The 22,512-nt window shown below is 39.8% G+C and overlaps 1 protein-coding gene across 2 annotated transcripts in view; it reads right to left on the reverse strand.

Annotated features, from left to right (window-relative positions):
- The window catches only part of PAN3 (PAN3 poly(A) specific ribonuclease subunit), a 69,682-nt gene that overhangs the window by 14,743 nt on the left and 32,427 nt on the right, over positions 1-22,512 (reverse strand). For both annotated transcript variants that reach the window (XM_015405411.1, XM_015405409.1), the window contains 8 exons: positions 21,561-21,722; positions 14,129-14,279; positions 7,417-7,664; positions 5,711-5,815; positions 3,788-3,845; positions 1,780-1,941; positions 1,358-1,474; positions 1,166-1,267 (listed from right to left, as the gene is read on the reverse strand). In XM_015405411.1, the coding sequence (XP_015260897.1) occupies positions 1,166-1,267; positions 1,358-1,474; positions 1,780-1,941; positions 3,788-3,845; positions 5,711-5,815; positions 7,417-7,664; positions 14,129-14,279; positions 21,561-21,722 (1,105 nt within the window). The remainder of the gene's footprint in view (positions 1-1,165; positions 1,268-1,357; positions 1,475-1,779; positions 1,942-3,787; positions 3,846-5,710; positions 5,816-7,416; positions 7,665-14,128; positions 14,280-21,560; positions 21,723-22,512) is intronic.

Consider the following 22,512-nt stretch of genomic DNA (forward strand, 5'->3'; position numbering starts at 1 on the left):
GCAGGACCATCTGAGAAAGAACTGTATGAAATTAGGAAGCGGGATTACAAAAATACATCTGTGCACAGGTGTTGAGAACAGAAATAAACCAAATTTGTTATGCCTTTATTCATTGGTCAAAAAAAGAGAGCTACTTTATACCACATCCTTATAATAATATGCTGGAACGTGTTAGCAAATGACACAGCAAAACAACAAAAAAGGCTAACCACACTGTGAAGGCAGAATGCAGTATGTAAAACCAGTCATGTAACCACAGTTCTCTCCCTTCAACTGTCAAACACTGGGTTTACTAACGACACACAAAAAGATTGCTTAAAGGATATGTTTTAAGGAACTATGCAATAGGAGACCATTACTTAAAATATATAGTGTTCGGCTGCCAAGCACAGGCTATAGATATATAGATATAAATTCTTACCCTCAAACTTCACCCTTAGTTCTCTACAAGTATCACTGGTGGTGGAAAGTGCCATCAAGTCACAGGCAACTCATAATGACCCCGTAGAGGTTTCAAAGCAAAAACATTCAGAGGTGGCTTGCCATGGCCTGCCTCTCTGTAGCAACCCTGGACTTTCTTGGTGGCCTCCCATCCAAGTATTAACAAGGGCTGCCCTGCTTAGCTTGTAAGATCTGACAAGACCCTCATAAGTAGTAGTAGCTATAATGTTATCAACAATTTAACAGTTACAAAACAATTTGCATACCATTCCCAATATCTCTTTTGCATATACCCGACTACAAAATGCTGACATGTATCATGGCATGCATTAGTTGCTTCTAAGCTATTCTCAGACAAGCTCCTATCTGAATCACCTCAATCTCTCCGAATTGCACTGAATATCAGAAAATGACCCAGTGGCCCTAAAGATACCCAACAGGTATAACAAAGAGACAGAACACAATCCCAGTACCTTCCAACCCGGAATCAATCTGCACTTTGCCCTCATCCAGAACCGGAAAGGGCAAGCTGCGGAGGACAAGTATATACTGTAACAACAGGGAGTAACCACATGACTGCACTATAAACCGCAAAAACAAAACAGCTACGGTTGACTATAACAAAACTATGTATAAGGAAATTTCATAAAACGTCAGACACCATATGCTAAATTTTTCCTGCTTAATATTCTAGATCTTCTTTTGGCTGTAATGACTATCTTACCCCACTTTCTTTTTGTGAAATAGGCATCGGCACTAGGATCATTGAAGTGTCTGCTCATCATAGTCTCTCCTCCAGCATGGAAATCATATGCAAACACAAGAGCTTAAAAAGCAAACAAAAAACAGTCTAATTAGGTATGCAGTTGACGTACGTCTTCCAATATTATCAGTCATTTAAATACCAGAAGCTTACAATGCTCTCCAAATGCTTTTGTGGTGAATACTTCTCGCAACGTCACAATATTAGAGTGCTGGATTTTTTTCCACATGTCAACCAACACCATGCACTTTGTGTTAACAAGACGAAAACCTGAAAGGACAAAAAACCCACAAATTCTTCACTCAAAGGATCTCCAACTCCCCAAAAGAACTTTTCACATTGGTTCTGAAAACACAGAGCTGCCACCAACAGAGGCACACCACAACAAACTTGTTTTGTTCACCGCCTACTCTATGGATTGTTAGTTGGGCCATATTCCAGTTGTTTATTTTGAAAAGAATGATTTTGTTTGAAATCCAATTCTCGATTTATTACATAGAAAAGCACAAGCGTTTCAGGCTTAAGTATAGGTAGCATTGAAATTTTAAAAGATGACAACTTATGATTTCCCTCACCATGTATCCTCCGAAGGCAATATGGCAGATCATCTTTGCTATTTACAGCTTTGTAGCATGATGTTATGTACCCAAAGTTGCTTGTTTTCTGTATCCGATTGGGTGGTGGCAGTGGTTCTAAAGGGAAAAGGCTGTGGTAGCTGTCCACTTCCGTTGGGACAGCTAAACCAGTTTACAGAAATATATTAGACACTACTTACAATTGTAAAGAAAACAGTTATTACAGAGACAGAAGAAAATTAATTAGATGTCAAAACAATACACAACTCTTGTTTTAGAGGGCTGTCACAAAGTTAGAATTTTGTACTTATGGGTCTAATACAAATCATTTTATGGCTTTCTCACAACAAAGCCTTTTGCCTTAAGAAAGACCAAGATTGTCATTATTAAGTGTTAACATGCAAGGGTGTATTAGCTGTTTTATAGATGGAGAAACAAAGGGTGTAAGCTGATCACAGCGAAAGAAACAGTTAACAAATCTTAAAATCAGTTAGATATAAACCAAGAATAAAAGCCTGACATGCCTTTTTTGTTGATGCTTTTTGTGTTACCAGTTTATATTAAACTGTATTCACCATTGTTAGTGTCTCACAGATCTTTGATGTGCTAAATCACCATGTCAAAGACCTGAGAAGGCACAGAAGCCCCCTTACAAATAGGGCACAGTGGCCCTTTCCTTTCCTGTTTCTGGTTGCTATGCCAAAATTGTACTTTAGGAAATCCAGTTATTTTATATTAATGTAATGTGGGGTTGGATCCAGCCAGCATTTTCACTGAACTTTGCTCAATTCCCCTATCTACTACAGCCAACACCCCACAATACTTGTACATGCAACTCCAATCTTTCTCAACACACTACTTTTGGGTGGTCAGAGGAGACCTCGCCTTCCTTTTTCACCAGGGAAAAGCTGACTGAATTCAATCTCTATCCACTATAAATAAAAAGTCTAATTTTGCCCCAAATCCTGAGACAATGTAGCTATTCAATACTCTTACTTGAAAATTACATTACAGGTCATCACACTATTTGTTTTGCTTTTTAATATTAGAGGTACAGATCCCCTTTTCTATTTATGTTCATAGGAGGATTATTTGGTTTTGAAGAGCCTCCCCCCCCCCTCCGGCAACTGGCCTGTCATGTGCCATGCCATGGCCTCACTGAAGGTCAGGGGATTCCAAAGTTCCGCTATCAACAAGTAGCTGTAAAGTGCCCTGGACTGTATTCTGAGATATAGCCAATTCAACTAACAGGCCCAGAAATATTCTCTAATAGATTCAGAAAGCTTTCATGTTGACTTCAGGAACATTTAGATGAGAGGCCCATGCAACTGATTTGTCACAGTAGCTTTAAAACCAGGAGTACACGTAAGTAGCACCTGTAAAGTAGCACCCAATGATCTACTGAATCGTAGTGCAAGAAATACTGTGCAGCAGTCTTTCATCGTGACTGTGGTATCCTTACTCATTCCTCTAAAACCCAGATGGTGTTTGGACTACAAATATCAGCATAGTGACTGTGTGGCTTGGAAGACTTGGATAATTAAGTACCCCTTCCTGCAGCTTCAAAAACCTTCTGTGTGGCAATTCCTTAATGGATATGACAATTAAGTGGAAAAGCTAAAGTTAGCAAATGCATAGAAGTAATGGAAATGAAATATGCAGATACTAATATACTGCTAGATCCCCAGCACACTGTAGATGGGTTTTAAATTATGATTCAGTCCACGAAAAGTTGAAAGGTATAAAGAGAAACCCAAGCATAGGATATATGCTACTACAGAAAAATGAAAAGATGGAAGAGTTAGTAAAGAAGACAAAAATTAAAGCTTAACATTGGGGAACAATACTAATTTGTGCAGTTTCAGCCAGATCCTGAATATTTTTTCTTTAGTATAGTTTTAATAATCTTATGAATTAGTTGAATTACGTAACTGAGCAAATGAAAGGGGGGGGGAAAGCCCACCAAATTTAGAAATGCAATTAAGATTCAGGGTGTTTAGTTACTTACTAGGCATATCTGCTTGGTCTATCTGAGCCATCGTAATTAAGTGTCTGTTGATCAGCTCCTATAGGAACATATTTTGCACTCTTACAGATCAAGACATGAAAATGCAGTTTGCTTTTTCATATACACTTTGAGTCACAACATCACAGAAACAGGTCCAGGAAGGGCTTTATATACAATCCAGTCTAACCCACATAGAAGATGAAACAGCACCCCAAATATGGCTGGAAGTACCCTTAAAAATCTCTACATTTAGTCAGTCTTCCTCTCTTTGAAACCATCTAAACTAGCTCAATCAAATGTATGTGACCTGCTCTTCAAAGGCCTCCAGGGAAATTCCACAAAAATATTATAGGCAATCAGTTCCAATATTTTGCCACCCATACCATCTGAAAGTTCTCCCTAGAAATAGGACTAGAGACTTCTGCCTACAGTCTGAGCTCATTATTTCTTGTCCTCATACTTTATGGCGAAGACAGCCCTCACGTAACAATACTGGAGGCCCCACTCAATCCTTTCTTCTCAATGACACCTTGGTTCAGTCTTTAGACACGTAACTTTTATGAGAACACTACCGATTTTTGATGCTGTTCTTCCCAACTTTTTTACTATTCTCGAAATGAGCTGAATACAGTATTTCAAAAGCCATACCAAAGCACAGGATGGTGCAGAGAATCACCCCTTATTCCTCCCTTTGTAATAGCTTTATTAATATATTCTAGTATGGTTGATGGTTTCCTCACCATGCTGGATTGCCAAGATGTATTCAGCTTGACTTCAGTTAGAAGCCTTAGTCCTTTTTCCACACTACTATCTGCTAAAAAGACACTCCTTGGGTAACAATTTTTTCCTACGAAATACAGGACTTGCATTGTTAAAAGTTATGAATAATAAATATTCCAGTCTTCCCAAGACTGGATGTGATACGTCCACATTTACATGAAGCTGGGCATTAGGGAAAGCAATTTCAATTTAAAAAGTGAGTCATGGAACACAACCGCAATTATGCAGGTGTATCACAGCAACAAACAAATACACCTGGCATCCCACTCTAAAGATAATCAGTTATGCAGAATATGACAAGTCAAGGGGATGAGTTGCCATAACCAGTATTGTTCCCACCATGGGTTTCAATTATTCATCTCAAGGCAGAGACCCACAACAGATATATTTGTTGTAAATTAATTCATCATAAGAACCTAAGAACATAAGAGAAGTTAATGTTGGATCAGGCCAATGGCCCATCCAGTCCAACATTCTGTCACACAGTGGCCAAAAATACCAGGTGCGCATTTGCTCTTTGTCACCATGTAGCCAGGAATCCTTTTAAAAGGGCATGTAAAAGTGAAGAACTGCAAGGCATGGTAAGCCCACTGGCTAGAGTGGGTTCTGCACAGATTTATACCTCCCAAAAGACAGATTGGTGGGAATAAGCCCAGAGGTACTTTCATAACCAAATCTCTCTGTAAAAAAATACTACTGTAGCCCTGTATGTATAATTTTATATTCACATTTCTTTTCAGATTGAAGACTCAACAGATGATTGAAATCCACGTAATGTTGTGAGCAAAAGATGTATGAACTTCTACATGTTTCAACATGTTTCTCTCAATACACTGACTAAGAAAGAGCATGCAGTAAGTATATCAAGGTACATCAGGCTGTTTAGTCTGTGTTACAGAGTACTCCAGATTTAAATGCGCATAATAGCATATGCATCTGTTTAAAACAGTCATTTCAGTTTTAACACATCTATTGCACCCATTAATGTGTCTTACCTACTTCCTCAGAAATGCATATCATTGTTTTAATGATTCGGTGCTGTACACCACTTTGTGAATTCTTTGAATAGAAAAGCAGTATAGAGTTGTTATAAATAAAACAACTAAATCAGTTACAATTATTTTGTACCATACAATAACATACCTGTCTAAGTTCATCTGCCATAAAGAAGGAAGGTGCATTTGCTTTTGGCTGCATGTAAGCAACATGAGGTGCAGTTGGAGGATAGATGTGATAGTTTGGGAATACCTAGTGAAAACCAAAATTGGGGGGGGGGGAACACTCTTCAGAAAATGAAAAGTTTAGAGTAATCAAATATTTTTAAAAGTCCTTTGAAGTACTACTACAATAGAACAGAGCTGCTGGGCACTAGACTTGAGAGGGTGCGTTTGAGACTTGCTTCTTCTTTTGGATTGCTGATTCCAACTAATTCACCTATAAATAGGAGTCCAGGACATCAGGCTAAGGAACAAAGTTTGAGTCCAGTGGCACCATTAAGGCCAACAAAGTTTTATTCAAGGTGTGAGCTTTCATACACATGCACACTTCCTCAGACACATTGAAATGGAAGTTATCAGTCCATGCATATAGAGGGTGAACAGCAAATTAGCATATAACATAATAAAGTTGTTTTTAACAGATCTAAGAATCAAACACGAATAACAAGCTAAGTTTATATGGTCCCAGTTTGTTTAGATTCAATTGGGGGGGGGACACAAATAAATATGTCAAAATTGGACAGTGATGGGACAGGATTGGACAGGAAGGAATTGTATCCTTCCTAAGAGTAATCAACTGAGACCCTAGATGATGGAACAGGGAAATCACTTAAATCATAAACTCTTTGTTGCCTTAACCTTTTGAAAGACTTGACTGGCATCACTTTTTTCCTGTTACCAATAGCTCCTAAACCTTGATGTCAGTTCTTAAATTATGTTTAATGGATTATCTTCCCAGTGCTAAGCAAGCTGACTACAGATAGTAGGCATGTAATTGGGGTAATCATGCATGTAACTATGATAAATGTTAATGTGAATGTTTAAGATCAAAATAAGTTAATTTGTAAAATTTTATACTGCATTTTCTACCTTATTCTAAGCAGACTTGATTTGTTCCACTGAACCAGTGTACCTTTCCACCATAGGCAACTGGGTTAAATGAAACCCAGCTCCACAGTGATTCCAGAGCAGAGTTCCTTCATCATCCCATCCCACAATCTCCCCTTTCGGGTGTAATTTGTGTGAGGGGGGGGGGCAGGGGACAAAAAAATTAAAAACCCAAGTTTGCAATTCTGGAAGGAAGGAAGTTTGTATGGAAAGTATGCAAACAGCATCCTCACTGGAAGATAAAACAAGATAACACATGACAACAGTCCAAATGCACAATGGAGTCACAGTGTACCTGAACAAATTATGAGCATATTCATCTTAAGCATGCAATCACTACTCCTGTGTAAAACAACTAAAGTGGCAGGCTACTCAAATCACTTAAGGAACCAGCCATGCTATATTGTTAGTTACACTAATGGCTATAACTGTTCATTGACTCATCAGGGGGTGTATGCTTCTTTCTCTACAGGTCAACATCCCTGAAAACCCCCAAAAAACAACAGATCAGAGGGTCCTCCCCAAGCTGCTCTTTCCAGCAACAAGGGAGAAGAATACTTCGGAAAGGAGAGAACACATCTTCTCTGTCTCTTTAAGCTGTGCACAAGCAATTTACATTAAATTTGGGGAAAGGGTGGAACAAGTTCTGACTAACATCCCACATTACAGTGTTGGATAATGATGCAAAAAAAAAACTATTGTTTGCACCTGGCAGACATCCTCATCGTAAGACTAAAATCTTACCATTCCAGTTAGAGGTGCTGGAGTTGTGTCAGTATAGAAATAGGTTGTGCCTCCCACAGTTTCCTTCTGAATCACCTGACCAGTAGCTGGGGGCTGGGAGACAGCATTAGTCACAGGCGTAGAGGCACTAGTAGGCACCATATAATTTGCTGGGTTTGGTGTGTGACTTCTTCGTCTAGGAGCAGGAGACGTGTGAGGAGTAATCTTAGGGGAATGAAGAGGAGAAGATCCTGCTGACAGTGACATTCCTTAGGAAAAGGAAAGAGAAAAAAGACTTAAGTGGTAAAAAGGCATTTGTTCTTATGAACACCAAGGCTTGAAAAACAATTCATTACCTTGCAGATACAGACAAGCTGATTTTTGCACGGTTCAACTAAAAATGGATGCACATATAACTATTACCAGAGATTTAGTTCAAATAAAATATATCCATAAATATAGCAATTGTCAGAGAAAACAGCAGAATAGATATTGTACCATGTCTACCAATCATCAGCACTGTGTTTTAGTACCTGTAAGTTCTTCAAGTCATAACTCTCTACCTAGCTGTGGCACAGAAGTTCAAGAGAGTTGTGGACAGTTGCCAATATCTTTTTGTATTTTTAGAAGGTAAAAGATCCTTCAAGCTAGAGCCAAACTACACTTTATGGAAGACATGGGTCCAACCCATGGCCACAAACACCATTTCAGAGGAAAATTTAGCCACTGAAAAAATTGCTGTAAGGGACACCCCCCCCCAACCGCACAGCAGCAAGAAGCAAATTTTTTTGGTCCCTCACACCTTTGAAAGTGCCAAAACAGTCCTCACACACCTTTTAATGCTTAAAAAGGTGTGGAGGAGACAAGATGGCCTGGTGGTGCCACCATCAGGCCCTTATGGCAATTTTTAAACAGCCAAATTTTCCTCTAAAAGGGCATTGACAGGCACAGGTTGGACCCTTGTCCATCATAATGTGTAATTTGGCCCCTCGTTCACATAAGACATGTTGATTCTGGGAAGTCAAATATGATGGTGTAAGTTCTAGTCAGGAACATATTATATGTTCCCCCAAGGGCACTATGGTCAGGGGGGCAACATCTGTTGGTTATCCCAGCCCCCAAGGTAGTTAAATATGCTGCAACCAGGGCCAGGGCTTTTTCGGTGGTGGCCCCTACCCGGTGGAACGAGCTCTCGGAGATCAGGGCCCTGCAGGACCTTATGCAGTTCCGCAGGGCCTGTAAGACGGAGCTCTTCCACCAGGCTTTCAAGTAGGGGCTGCCACCGCCATTGTACCACCACCATATTAACATCATGAGGCGCACCAGCCCTGGTATGGGGATGACAGTTATAGTGAACATCAACTGAGCAGAGACAATTGTGTTTACTCGGAGTGTGTTATTGTTATTGGCATTTTATTATGGAATTGATATGGTCTGTTGAGCACCGACTTTTAACTGTTTTATAGTTAATGATTGTTTATTCTTTTATTGTTTTATGTATGGCATTTGCCTCTATGTTCGCCGCCCTGAGCCCATGTTGGAAGGGCGGGATACAAATTTAATAAATAAATAAATAAAACTAAAGACATTATAAAACCAAAGTCATTAAGAATTAATATCAATCAAGATTACCTGATGATCCAGTTGCAACTATCTTTCTGAATGATTTAAAGAGCAATACTGAAAATGGTGACATGGAATTTGTAACAACTGAATCCAACAAATTTGTTGACAACTGGGTTCTCTTAGTACTGGAACAATGTGACTATTTTTGTTATTTTCCCTACTGTAAAACTGAAATGTTTACTGTAATTGTGGTATTGTAAATGCATGTTAACGGAAAACACATCCCACCTATATAATGGCTAGAACGCAAAGTACCTACATAGGCTTTACAGCTCCCCTTTACAGCAGCAGCTGCTTGCGCCCTCCCGCAACATTTCCTCCCAAATAAACTGTCCAGAGTGACATCTCATGAGGTGCAAAAGGCTTCTAGTAAGAGGGGGAAACTGACACAACCCCATCTACTCGGTCCTTCTCATAATTTTATGATAGGCATATCTAGTCTTTGTCTCGCATGCAAGAACAGAGTACATGCGTTGAACGCAGAAGATCTCACAATAAATCTCTGGGGGCAACTCCCAAGAGAGTGGATCTCAAGTAACAGGGCTAAGACTCATGCCTCATCTTGAAGAATCACTACAGTCAGTGTAGGCTGTACTGGGATAGGTGTATGAGAAGTCTGAGTCAGTATAAGATTTAACTATGTCTGCTCATGTGTGCTTTAATTACATGGCACTCCAGCTCCAGAAAATATTATTCCTTTCATGCTGATGAATGTGACTGTTCAAACTAGGACAATCTAAATCTTACACACGGCTAAAATCTCAACAGAAATCTTTAAGAAACTGGGATTTGAAACATGAATTTTTACACACCAGCATGTTTCAAGCTCTTATTGCTGGTGCTAGTCAAATATTTTTTCCTCATGTTCTCCATAACCATGAGTTCTAAACATGCATTTTACTAAGAGATAACTATTCAGGAATGCTAAAGTTCACTGCTGTTGTCACTTTTCTTCAAACTGTTGTTTTACTGTATTCACTGAATCCCTATTATTTGATTTGAGATCTGTGTTTAAAACTGCTATACAAATACTATAGATTTCCTCCCCCAAAAAATGAAGGGTGGGGATTCAGAAAATTCTAAAGTCACCTGATGGCCAAGTCATGAGTTGACTGTATGAAGGGATCCGAGACCCCCTCTTACAGCTGACTCAAGGAATATAGTTTGCCTTTAAAGTATTTGCATATAACTGATCCAAGAATGTCAGAGTGGCTATCACCACCAGATACAGTACTTCACAAAATTTGCATAAGATTATATTAAAGTATAACTTTGATCCCAGCTTGCCAATAATTTTGTCCATCAGATATGATCAAGCATTCCATGTTACAATTATTTACTGGAGAATATTCTGCACTCTTTCATGTACAATGACAGTTTTTATAGGACATATACTTTTTTAAAAAAAATCATGATTTTGTGATATTATGGATTTTTATCTACAAAAGTGATAGAGTTTAAACACACTTATCTGGAAAATAAGTTCTACTGAAATCAAGTGAGACTGAAGCTCATGCATACGATACCGATAACAGTCCAGCAAGCCACCCAACTAGTTTCACCCACCCAAAGGGATTCTGAAGCAGTATTCCCCCTCCCCTAACAATTCAAACATGGCTAATAACTAAGAGGGAAAGCGAGTACATGAAATAGCATGGGAATGTACTTTTCAATGTGAAAATAGTCAGTTTGATCTGTGAACCATGTGCTAAATTCAGATTTGCCAGAAATTCTGCCAGAGGCATTAATTCTGGACAGAAGACTTCTCATCTCATGTCAGGGTTTCCAGATATGGGAGGTATCTGCCCCCTCAGTCTGCAGGTTGAAATGTCTTCTAACCAGAATTAACCATTTCTTTACCCATAAGAAAGTCTGGCAATGGACCAGCTAACCATTCTTATCTCTTCCTGATATTCTGCTCAACTTTTGTTAGTTTCATTGATAGTTACTGTTGATTACTGCAGTGCTTTGCTTGCTTCTTTTAACATTTGTATTTTAGCTGTAATTTATTTCATAGCATCTTAAAAGCCTTGTGGGGTCAGAAGACAGTAAATAAACCTATATAAAATCCTCTTAAGTGCTAATTGAAACAGCAGGTTGGGGGGGGGGCTTAAAGAAAGAATACAGGTGACAAGAGTCTAAAACACAAGAGTATGAATCCTTCTTTAACGTATTCCTTCTTCAATTTCTTTTTTTTTCATACTAATGTAAGCAGTGGGGAAAAAGCTAATATTCAAATAAACTTCTTTAGGATTCCTGCTTGAGCATAAATTATTGTCAAAAATATAACAGGAATCATGTGGCACCTTAAAGACTAACAAATTTTATTCCATCATAAGCTTCCATTGACTATTGCCCACCTCTTCATCTGCAATACGCTGATCATCACTGTGCTACCATTTTCCCAGAAATACACATAGCTCAGCAGGGTCCAAAAACCATGACATACAGGAAATACAGAATGAAATGTAATTATATAAAACTCTAATCTAATCAAGAAAAATATGTACCATCCATTAGTTATGCTCAACACCTGCACTGGGTAGGGAGTCTCAAATTTTCCTATGATACTTAACTCACTGTGAGATAATAATCTCAAATTTCTATCCAACCGGGGAGGGGAGCATGAAACCTTCTTAAAAACTCCAGCTTGGCTGTTTCATACTGGAGTCTCCCTTTCAAACTCTTTTGTTGAAGAACAGCAACTTTCTGCTCAGCACCATGGGGTCCTTGGAGACTAAGATGTTCTCTCACAGCCATCTGAAGATTGTGAGTTTGAATATTATATTTGTGTATGTAGGGGCTCATCTATTTTTCCTACGTAGAGAACCAGAAGCACACTGCTGACGAAGGCAAATATCACACTGGATGAGCCCAAGGTGGTATAGCTGATGTAATCGTTCTGCCTGAGCATATATGGGGACAAAGCTGGCATGCTGGTTTGTTGCAGGGTCTGGTCCCTGGGTTTGTCTCTCTGTTGGGTGGCACATTGTTATCATTAAGAAGCTGTTTTAGATTAAGAAACCATCAGTAAGCAAGGGAAGACCTGCCAACCAAGACCTGTGAGAAAAATATCCAAGATGCATTGCAGATCTCCAATGATGCACTGGATTGTCTTGTGCTGGATGCAGCAACTGACACACAATGGAACAATGGCTCCATAGCACTGAATGGTGATTGTGGTAAATCAACTGAACTGTCTTCAAAATCTCACTGAAAGTAAGCCTCCTTAAAAATACTGACATAATTATTTGCCTAAACTATTCCTGCATTGGGCAGGTTGCCTAAAACAGGCCTGGATTGGGCAGGGGACTGGACTAGATGGTCTGTATGGCTCCTTCCAACTGTATGATTCTAAGATTCTAAAGCTTACAACTGAGAAGAGCACTAGGAGATGAGGGGACTGCAAAGTCCTCTATTCAGGGTGTGAGGTAGCAATTTAACACCATGAAAAATGGGATACCACTTCTGGAAATTCAGAAATCCTCTTCAATCACTATCACCTCACCAAGAGAACCTTGGAAACTGGGAGTTTTGCAAGTAGGCTACATGTGTACAAAAACAGGTTAACAACTACTACATGGAAACAAAAAATTTATTACAGAATTTGTACTTCCCATGTGACAGAGAAACTGAAAGAGAATAATCAGTTAAACTGTCAAATACAGCACCTTAATCAAACACTCTACCGTTGTTTCTAAAACTATTGGCTAAAACCCACCATGCTCATTCAGTGTTTGGGAATTGTTCTACAACCTTAATCTTTTTTCAGCACTCTTTTCACATTTCTGACCTGTTTATTAAACTACCCAAGATTTTAATCTGAGATCGCGAGCACGCACGCGAGAGACAGCGCATCCTGCGTATATGTAGCATTCTGCTCCATCAGGTGGCTCACCTTTTCCCCCATGCTGCCCCTAATGCCTGCAAGTTTTATTCCTGAACAGTTATGTTAGGTCATATTCCTCCCTTGGATGCCCTGCCCCTACTGATCCTTTTGACAGTTTGCCTGGCCAATTGTCAGTGGCCCCTTCCTCTCAGACCCAATCAGATGTGCTTTCCGTCCACTTCTGCAGGATGACGGACAAGGCCCTTGCATTGAGTAGCACAGGGAACAATATTAATCCCATTTGGTTAGACCATAAAAGTGTTTTATTCTTTTTGGTTTAAGATGTCTCATGAGCTTCTTTTAATATGGAGAATCTTAAACAACTGAACACATTTTTTTTGTGTCTGTCCCCAACTCTCTTCCATCCCTTTGTCATCTTCCTTGTTTCTCGTAAGCTCCTTGAGGCAGTGACCTCTGTTTTGGTACTCTGTAAGACCCTATATGCACACTGAAGTCATTACATTAAATATCTACTCTGAATTCAATGTTATTAATCCTTTCCAAGAGCCCTGTTTGCATACAGTCCAGACTTTGATTTATTAGGCATTCAAATATATTCACTGTTTTCTTACCTGAATACTATTTTTAATCTTTCAAACTGTGATAAAAAGATATGTCCCAAATTGCTTGTTTTTAAAACCTCCAAGGCACTCCTTGTACGTCAGCCTTTTGCAGAGAACACATTTTAAATGATAGTATTAAATATTTTAGATTTAAATATTCTGAAGGTAAATTTACAAAAAGAACTCTTAACAAATGACTCCAAACTGAAATTACTATAGGTCAAGTAACACTGATACACACCCATTTGCTCAATTAAGTGTACTTTTCTTTCTACAACCAAAATTTAACAAAAATTAAGAGCATTCTTACTCTTTACATAAGCTTACACTATCCTCCCACAATTTGGCAACTCGAAGCAGCAACAGGAAACAGTTATTGCTGTCAGATTTAAGAGAGGTGTGCTGTGGTCTGCAATGTTTAGGCACCAACTTGACTATGAACAATAATACAAGTATTTTGCAAATTTATCAAAGATCAGCTGCAAGATGTTGTAACGTCACTAGTTACACAAAATACACATGAAAGCTTATACCCAGAACTAAACTCTGTTGGTCGTAAAGGTGCCACTGGACGCAAACTTTGTTCTATTGCTTCAGATCAACATGGCTACCCACCTGAATCGATTTTCACTAGTTACTGTTACTCTAAGCTTACCTGGAGCTAGTCCAGCATTTGCAGGACCTCCCATGGAAGGATGAGAGAACAAGGCTTGAGAGAAGGCAGATATATTTGACTGTGACATGTTACCAAGTCGGGAGGTCGACCCTCCTTTAGGAATAAACTCACTTGCAGCTGGATTTGGTGTCTGTTTGAAAATGAAAAAAGTATGTTTAAATTTTTTTAAATATAGGAATATCTAACTACTTAGTTAATTGTTTTAAGACTTAAGACCTCTGTAGTAGGTCTGAAAAAACTAGATAGGTCATGAAATAAATATGGCTGAGAAAATCACTTGTGTGAATTCAGACCCATTTCTATAGCCTGGCCCCTCTCACCCAATAGGTTCTTCCCTCAACACAGAGCCTTGTACTAGGCAGGTCCCGCCTATGTCATTCAAGGGTGGCCACCATAACGTATAAGAGCTCATGAGGATGGGCTAGAGATGGACAAAGGAAGAGTGATGCCAGATTAACAGGTTACGTGGCATTGCTGTAATATGGAAATGGGGGCAGACTGATTTGCCTGATGATGTTCTTCACAGTCAGAGGATAAATATTCAAATATTTTATTTCAAATTATTGTTATCATCATTAAAAACCACACACACAAACTCACACACAAAAATGTAATATGATCAAGTGTGTTAAAGGAAGCCTGCAGTGGATCCTAAACACAATACATTCAAAAATTCAAACCAAAGATCACAGCAACATACTATTTTAGATAGCAGAGGAGCAAATCATTGAGAGCAAAATCACCCATATTCCTTGCGATGTAGATTCCATAGTCAATGCAGCTGTTGCTAATATTCTGGAGGCTTCTGCTGGTCCTCTTTCTATACTTTCCAGCTTGTTTCAACCAAGTATATGGATAGTACCTTGAGCTTACTATCTACCCTTGCCTCTTTTTTTCTCTTTTCTTTTTTTTTTGCGCATAAATTCTGACAATATGGGGAGGAATCAATTCCTGGAGCAGACTATAAGTGCCCTTCTATAAGAGAGGTCCTTTCCACTTCCACTAAAGAAAGTGGTTATTAAACCTTTACTAAAGGAGACTCCTGGGATGTTACCTTCTGCTCAGTATCAAATGCCCTTCCTGGGCAAGGTGGCTTCAGAGCTTTCTGCATGTAACAGATTGTCTAGATCCCTATGAATCTGGTTTCCATTCCAGTTATGGGACTGAAACTGCCTTGTTTGCTCTGTTTGATGATGTATGCCAGGTGGCCAATAGAGACTTTCAATACTATCAGCCATATTATCTTTCTGGGATGACTGGCTGGAATGGAGCAATGTTTTGCATTATCTCCCATCATATATATTTCAGAGATCCTGGAAGACAGATCTAAGTAACTACTGCTCTTTCCCCTTGGATTATGGGGTACTGCAGTTCCCTGGTGTCCCCTATACTCTAATACCTACTTGGAACTACTGGGTGAAGGTATCTAGAAATTGATAGCAAGTGCACTAATATGCTGATTATTTTAGTTTTAATGTTATTTTTAGGAATTGTTCTATTTCTCCTTATAAGCCAACCAGATGCTTTAAGCAGAATGTTGGGATATAAGTTTCAAAAATAAAGTCATTTTGCTAATAAGGCCCACATGCATCTGAATGCTTACCTGAAGCTAAATGTGTTTTCCACATAGTGACAAGATTCTGTAGTTTTCCCATTGTTGCTGCAGCTGCTGATACAGTGCCATTGGGCTTCCATGCATCAGGTCCCCCTCCTAGTTTCCCTGCCCACTCCCATGAGAGTGGCCATCCCTATGCCCCATGTGCCAACCAGAGCTTGTCCTGTTTTCCCCCAAACCAGCAGTTGAATATCACTGAAACGACCCGTGTGTCAGGTTCCCTGAATTCCCCACTTTGTAAAGAGTCTCTTGCCTCTTTTGCTGTGGAGATATGCCTTTCCCCTTATATCTGTGTAACGAAAGAAGCTACAGACTTTTTATATGAAAGTTGGAAATTCAGAGAACCTGACACACAGATTGGTATACTGTTATAATGATATTCAATCAGCAGGAGGAGGGAATGGCTGCAGCTGGGACAGGGAAAACGGCAGCTGTGTGGAAATCTGAACTTTCACACCACCATGGCAGCTATCCAGGCTTTGCTAACATCTTTCTCAAAATTTTGCAGTGAAGGAAAGTTGGGAAAAATCAGGGAACAGCTGGGGAAACCATGGGAGATGCACAAATATACCACAATCCTGTGGGAAAGAAGGAAAGGGGCGGGGGGGGGGGGGAACACCTTCCAATAGCATCAAACCCGGGCAAATAACCTGTGTGGAAATGGCATCTAATATATCCTAGCTCTTCTGAGAACTTCCAAAGATTTAAGAAAAACAATTTTGTGACATTATAAAAACAAAACACATTTACTGTGGCATGAACATTTGTGAATGACACATTTATTGTACCACAAAGCTTATGCCACAATAAATGTCAATCTTCACCACAAGACTTATAATGCAACAGACAACCAACCCACTCTGGAATTTGGTTCAAAAGCCTGTTTATTCCACGTCATCCCATAAATTATCCATTCTCCCTTCCATTCTTTTTTTAGGCTCATACTGACAAATAGCTACAATATAATGTACTAATAGATTAAAATCTACTGTAATTTTAGGGGTACAAATTGAAAGTATAAATAAATAAATAAATAAACCAGTGGTTTGGATACCAGCTATAATTTCCATCCACAGATGTGCAACTTCCTCGCCTCCCTGCTCTTGCTGCAGCATGGAATGCCCTAAGAGAGCCTGGGGGATGGGGGAGATCCTCAACAGTAGCGCGGGGGGTGGGGGGGTGTCTGCTGCAAGAAGAGGCAGTCTGTGAAAATCACCCACCTATCCCTGCATGGGTGAAAACTTTAGGCAGGATCCAACCCAATATCTAACAAACTTCTCCGCTGTATTTTTTTTTAAAAAAGGACAAAGCAAGACAGGCCAGTTTTTATATAAATACATTTCAAACCTATTTCCAAGATCAGGAAGAACATCAGTTCAAAAAGCTGACTAGGTCTCTGACAAACTGAAGTAGTGCAGTACAGACACCACAGCCTGCCAAAGTCAAAGTCAGGAACCGCCAATATTCATTGGAGCTACCAGTAAATCAAGCCAGCAGTAGCTATCTCCAAGTACAAAAGGACACGAGTTTTACTACCTACAACTGACAAAGAAAAAAGGCATCAACACACACCCCTTTGAGAATCTAATATAGGGATGCTGACTCAACTAGTACAGAAACAAAAAAACATGGAAAAACCACTCAATCACTTATATTCATGAAGTTTTCATTGGCCTAATATCAGTCAAGATATCATCCCGCCCAAAACAGCAAAACAGCTTACATTAAGAAAACAGTAACTAACCTGGAATAAAAAAAACCACAAAAGGTTCAACAAGGACCACTGCAATCACATCATGAATGATTAGGCCATAACTGAATCTCAGCAACCATGAAGATTAATTTTAATTTCCTCTATCACACCAAAATATTGGATGCAGTGAAATACTCAAGCAATGCCCACAGACTTTTGCAATCTACATATACACAAGCTGGTCTGAAGGCAGTGGGTTATTTCACTGGCCACATTGCCCCTTGACTGGTGGCCATGGCAGGTGGAGAAGGTATATGGACAGGAGGAAAAGACTGGCAAGCCAAGCCAGCCAATACGGTATGCATGGCTGGAAGAGCAACATCAGCTTGAGAGTCTCCTGTTCTACAGCACTTTTGGGGGGAGGGGGGATATAAGAGGAGAAGAAGAGATTGGATTTATACTCCGCCCTGCACTACTTGAAGGAGTCTCAGAGCGGCTTACAAACTCCTTTCCCTTCCTCTCCCCACAACAGACACCCTGTGAGGTAGGTGGGGCTGAGAGAGCTCTGACAGAAACTGCTCTTTTTCAAGAACACCTCTGACATAACTATGGCTTGCCCAAGGTCATCCAGCAGGTGCAAGTAGAGGAGTGGGGAATGAAACCCAGTTCTCCCAAGTTAGAGTCTGTGCACTTAACCACTACATCAAATTTTTGTATTTCTGCTTTTTACATTCAATCAATTTAACACCATGAAAAATGGGTCACTGGAGGTATGAGGGGAGGTAGTTGTGAATTTCCCGCATTGTGCAGGGGGTTGGAATAGATGACCCTGGGTGACCCTTCCAATTCTATGATTCTATAGATCTTTTAAACAACTAGTGTCCATTTGTCTTTTCCCCAGAGTTACTGGTACAATATTACAGGTCATCTGTAGCTATAACAGGATTGGGACTTCCCCCCATATTTTACACCAGTTATACACACACACTATTTCAGCTTGCAGTCTCTCCCTCACATCTACCCTTCCTCCACATCTGCTATGCCAAAAGATGAGAGAACAACATGTACACAAGCTTCTGTTATGCAGGTCAATTCTGTACTTCTATGGAAATTACAAGTTACACATTATAAATTTAGTTCTGTAAAAAATAACTATACATGATGCATGAGAACCGAATTAATCACGGTAAGCCAATAAAATCCATACATGCAGGAAAGACATAACCAAAGGAGGATGGTTGGGAATGTCTGTGATAGCGGAGTGATATCTGGGCTGAGCTATTTCCTCTCATGTTACAGGTATTTAAGCCTGGCTGTGGCCAAAGGCATGAGCCTTTGACATAGGCTGAAGGGCAAGCACCAATGGACTTGAGGCTTGCAGACTGTGGCCCGGAATAAGCCAGGCCAGTGGAGCCAGAGCCTCTCTAGGATGTAGGACTACTGTAATTTTTGTGGTTGTTTAAATTATATTTTTTGTGTTTATTTTGTAGGCTGATTGGAGTCCTAGTGTGGGAGAAAAATGGGGTTAAAAATAAAGTCTGTCTTCATGCAACAGCAAACTGTCTGATAAATCACTAACAATGCAAAATACAGCAATTCTTTATAAAAGTAAAATTTTCAGTTTCCACAAAATTAGTACATCTGATTAAAGAATTCCATTTTCCCCTTCATCTTATTCAGCGCGCACACACACAAAATAAAACCTTAAGGCTTCATCTAATGGCCAGCACAGTCTGTATGACTCCTCTCTTCATACTCCGTTTCTCCAGATGCTGAGCGTTCCCACCTCATCTTCCGTGCAGTCCTCCAATCCAGAGGGCTTTTTGTCTCCAGTCACTATTTTTCCAGGGGTAAAAAGGGAGTGCTATATGAAAGGGGACTCCGACCTGCATAGCCCAGACTACCCTGATCTTGTCAGATCTCGAAAGCTAAGCAGGGTTGGCCCTGGCTAGTATTTGGATGGGAGACCTCCACAGAATACCAGGGTCATGACACAGAGGCAGGCAATGGCAAACCACCTCTGAACATCTCTTGCCATGGAAACCCTACGGGGTCACCATAAGTCAGCTTCGACAGCAAAAACAATGACATGTGAAAGGTGAATGTGGCCAAAGTCTGTGCTTGCTCGTTCCTTATACTGAGGACCAATGAATTGTATTTTATATATATTAAATAATTTTAGTGCTTTGAAACAACTACATCCACACTCTATCAGTCCAAGTATATGGACAGAAACCCGGACTACCCAACAGAAAAGCACACTTGTGGGCTCATTTGAGAAAAAGCCTGGAGTGTACCAGTATCCCCATAAGGAAGCATGCAAAACCCTTGCACATGTGCCACCCTTCTCTGGATTGAGACCACGGTTCATCTACCCCTCCTCCAAATCCCTATGTTAGTCAGGGTACAATTCATCCTCTTTATTTGTACGCCATCATCAAATGGGAAGCAGAGGTCCATCAGTGGCTATTAGCCACAAGGTATAGATAGGGGCTCTGGGGCAAGTGATGCTCTGTCTTCTTGGTGCTTGGGGGGGGGGTGTCAACAGAGGGAGGGCTTCTAATGTCCTGGCCCCACTGGTGGACCTCCTGATGGCACCTGGTATTTCTGGCCACTGTGTGACACAGAGTGTTGGACTGGATGGGCCTTTGGCCTGATCCAACATTCGCTTCTCTTATGTTCTTAAGCTACCTGCAGAGGACATACTCTGACTTCAAATGGCATTCAAATGAAATAAGGCCATTCCATCCAACCCAGAAAACTGCCAAACCACCACTATATAGCTGTTAAGAAAAAAGTTATTCTCTGCATTCTTGAACAACAACACAACTAGAACCACATTTATGCCAACTCTCTAGCAATGTAAGAAAAAACCAAAATAAAAATAAAGTATCCATGCTATTTGTTCTTTCATTTTTTTATGACAATGATAAACACGGGTTATTTTCCTTCACACTCCCTGCCACCGGATTGGAGATTTTCACACTCAGGACTTTTGTCCTGTCCTTTATACCCGCTTCATTTGCTGTATTAGCTTCCTGTGCTATTCAGAACTGCAGAAGAAAGAATGAACTTTTTGAAACAGTACAGACTGCAGTGAAGGCAAAAAGGGCTTATTCCTTCCTTTTACTCCAGAGGTCCCCACCACAAGGTTCAACATCCTGGGATGCTTCTTCACTTCTGTAGTGTAAGAAAAGACTAAAACTATGTACCAAACCAAATTGATATACACCTAAGACTACTCAGAAAATCAAATAAAAATTCATGCCACTGTGTGAACAATTTCATCCTCTGTTTATACCTTTCTACATCTAGAGAACTAGTTTTCCCACTCCCAATCTAGTTCAACTATAAAAGGTAAGTATTCATTTAATTCTTTAACACAGGATTGGGGAGACACATTAGCAAGGTTACCGCCTGCAGTAACACCACACTATTTTATTGGAAAACTTATTTCTTTATTTATGTTCCTTTTTCCTGGGTTGTGGTATATTAGTATTAAGTTACCAGAGCTTAGCACAGCCACACCATTTTAAAGTTGTATTTTCTACTTTAACTGAACAGACTACTTAGCAGTTTCTCTCTTGAATATTTAATAACCAATGTTATTCTTTCCCTTTTCCCTTAATTAGCTTCAGCTTGTAACATTTTTTAAATTTATTATTCTCACTACTACAGAAATTAACTGAAGGCAAAAGGTGGATCCAGACTAAATTTCCCACACACAAAAAGGGTGGTGTAATTTCCCCCAATTTTTTTCTTCTTGCTGCTGCGAACACCTGATTTGCCTCTCATGCTACTTCTGCGGGTCCTCCGTCCTCCAGGAGCAGTGCTTTGGGGAGATCAGTGGTAGTGGAGAGGAGGCAGGAACCTTCTGTTCCACTGACACAACAGCATTGCATTAGAGGAAAATCTAATCTGGATCAAACCCATATCAAATTAGCTGAGAAATGTGTACTACCAGACACTTTGCATGTCATTCATTTCTTTTACTTGTGAAATTGTGAACAGCTACCAGCCCCTAAACATATCTGATCTGAGCAGTTTCCAAAAATAAAATAGTAGTCAAAATATTCAAAGTGACTAGGAAAGAGTAATTTTACCTGTAAATTGTTTTCTGTGACTCTGTTCCACCAAACCATATTGATGGGTACTCCTGTTTTACACCTGTCAGCCAGGCAGCCAATAGGATTCTTTGATTTCCGTGCCTTTGATCCCACCGGAACTATCCTCTCCTCCAGCATCCCCAGTCGATACTTTCTTGGCTATGGAAAAGAAGGAAAAAAACCAGGGCACTCCCAACATCCCTTAATCTGAAACTCAAAACTAAAGCTAGATGAGATAATATATCTCTGGTTGACTTCTGGATTGGTGGAATAGGAAACAATTTGCAAGTAAAATTCCTGAGACTGTTCCCTTCAATCCCAATTTACCATGCCTTGGAATAGAAAACTCTGTACATGCCAACAATCAGAACTAGCATACCTGCCCTGCCATGTGTGGCATTTTGTTAGTGGGGGAAAGCTCCCTAAATTTGTTCCAAAATAGAAAAAGAAGGTTTTGGGATGTGGACTATCAGGCAAGTTAGAAGTTTTCCCATCATTCATGTACCTTCAATCCTGCCAGGAAGGATACCAGACTTACACTCTTTGAAAGTATGAACAGACTTCCAGAAGTCAAGAAGGATTTGATCTTGGTAACAAATGTTCAGACCAAACCAAAAGTCCTTAAGTCTTTAAACCACAGCACATTAGAGTTTCAAAACCAGATTTTGAAATCAATGAGCAGGCCACAACAGAGCATCTGTTCAAGTTAATAATATGTTGGCAGGGGACAGCTATCCCTAGAATAGAAATAGAAAGAGAGCTCATTCCAAATAAAGTCAAACAATATCCCACTGTAACAGATTCTATCAGTTTATGGGTGCTAGTGAAAATTATTTGGAACAAAAATTAAATTACATAGACACATCTAACACTGAAACACTTGGTAAATTAAGATATCCTCCTTACCTATTTGCTGTCAAAATAAATATTTAGAAATAGAAAAGAAGCC

Source organism: Gekko japonicus, unplaced genomic scaffold (assembly GCF_001447785.1).
Source record: "Gekko japonicus isolate JY-2015 unplaced genomic scaffold, Gekko_japonicus_V1.1 scaffold1477, whole genome shotgun sequence".
Lineage (NCBI taxonomy): Eukaryota > Metazoa > Chordata > Lepidosauria > Squamata > Gekkonidae > Gekko > Gekko japonicus.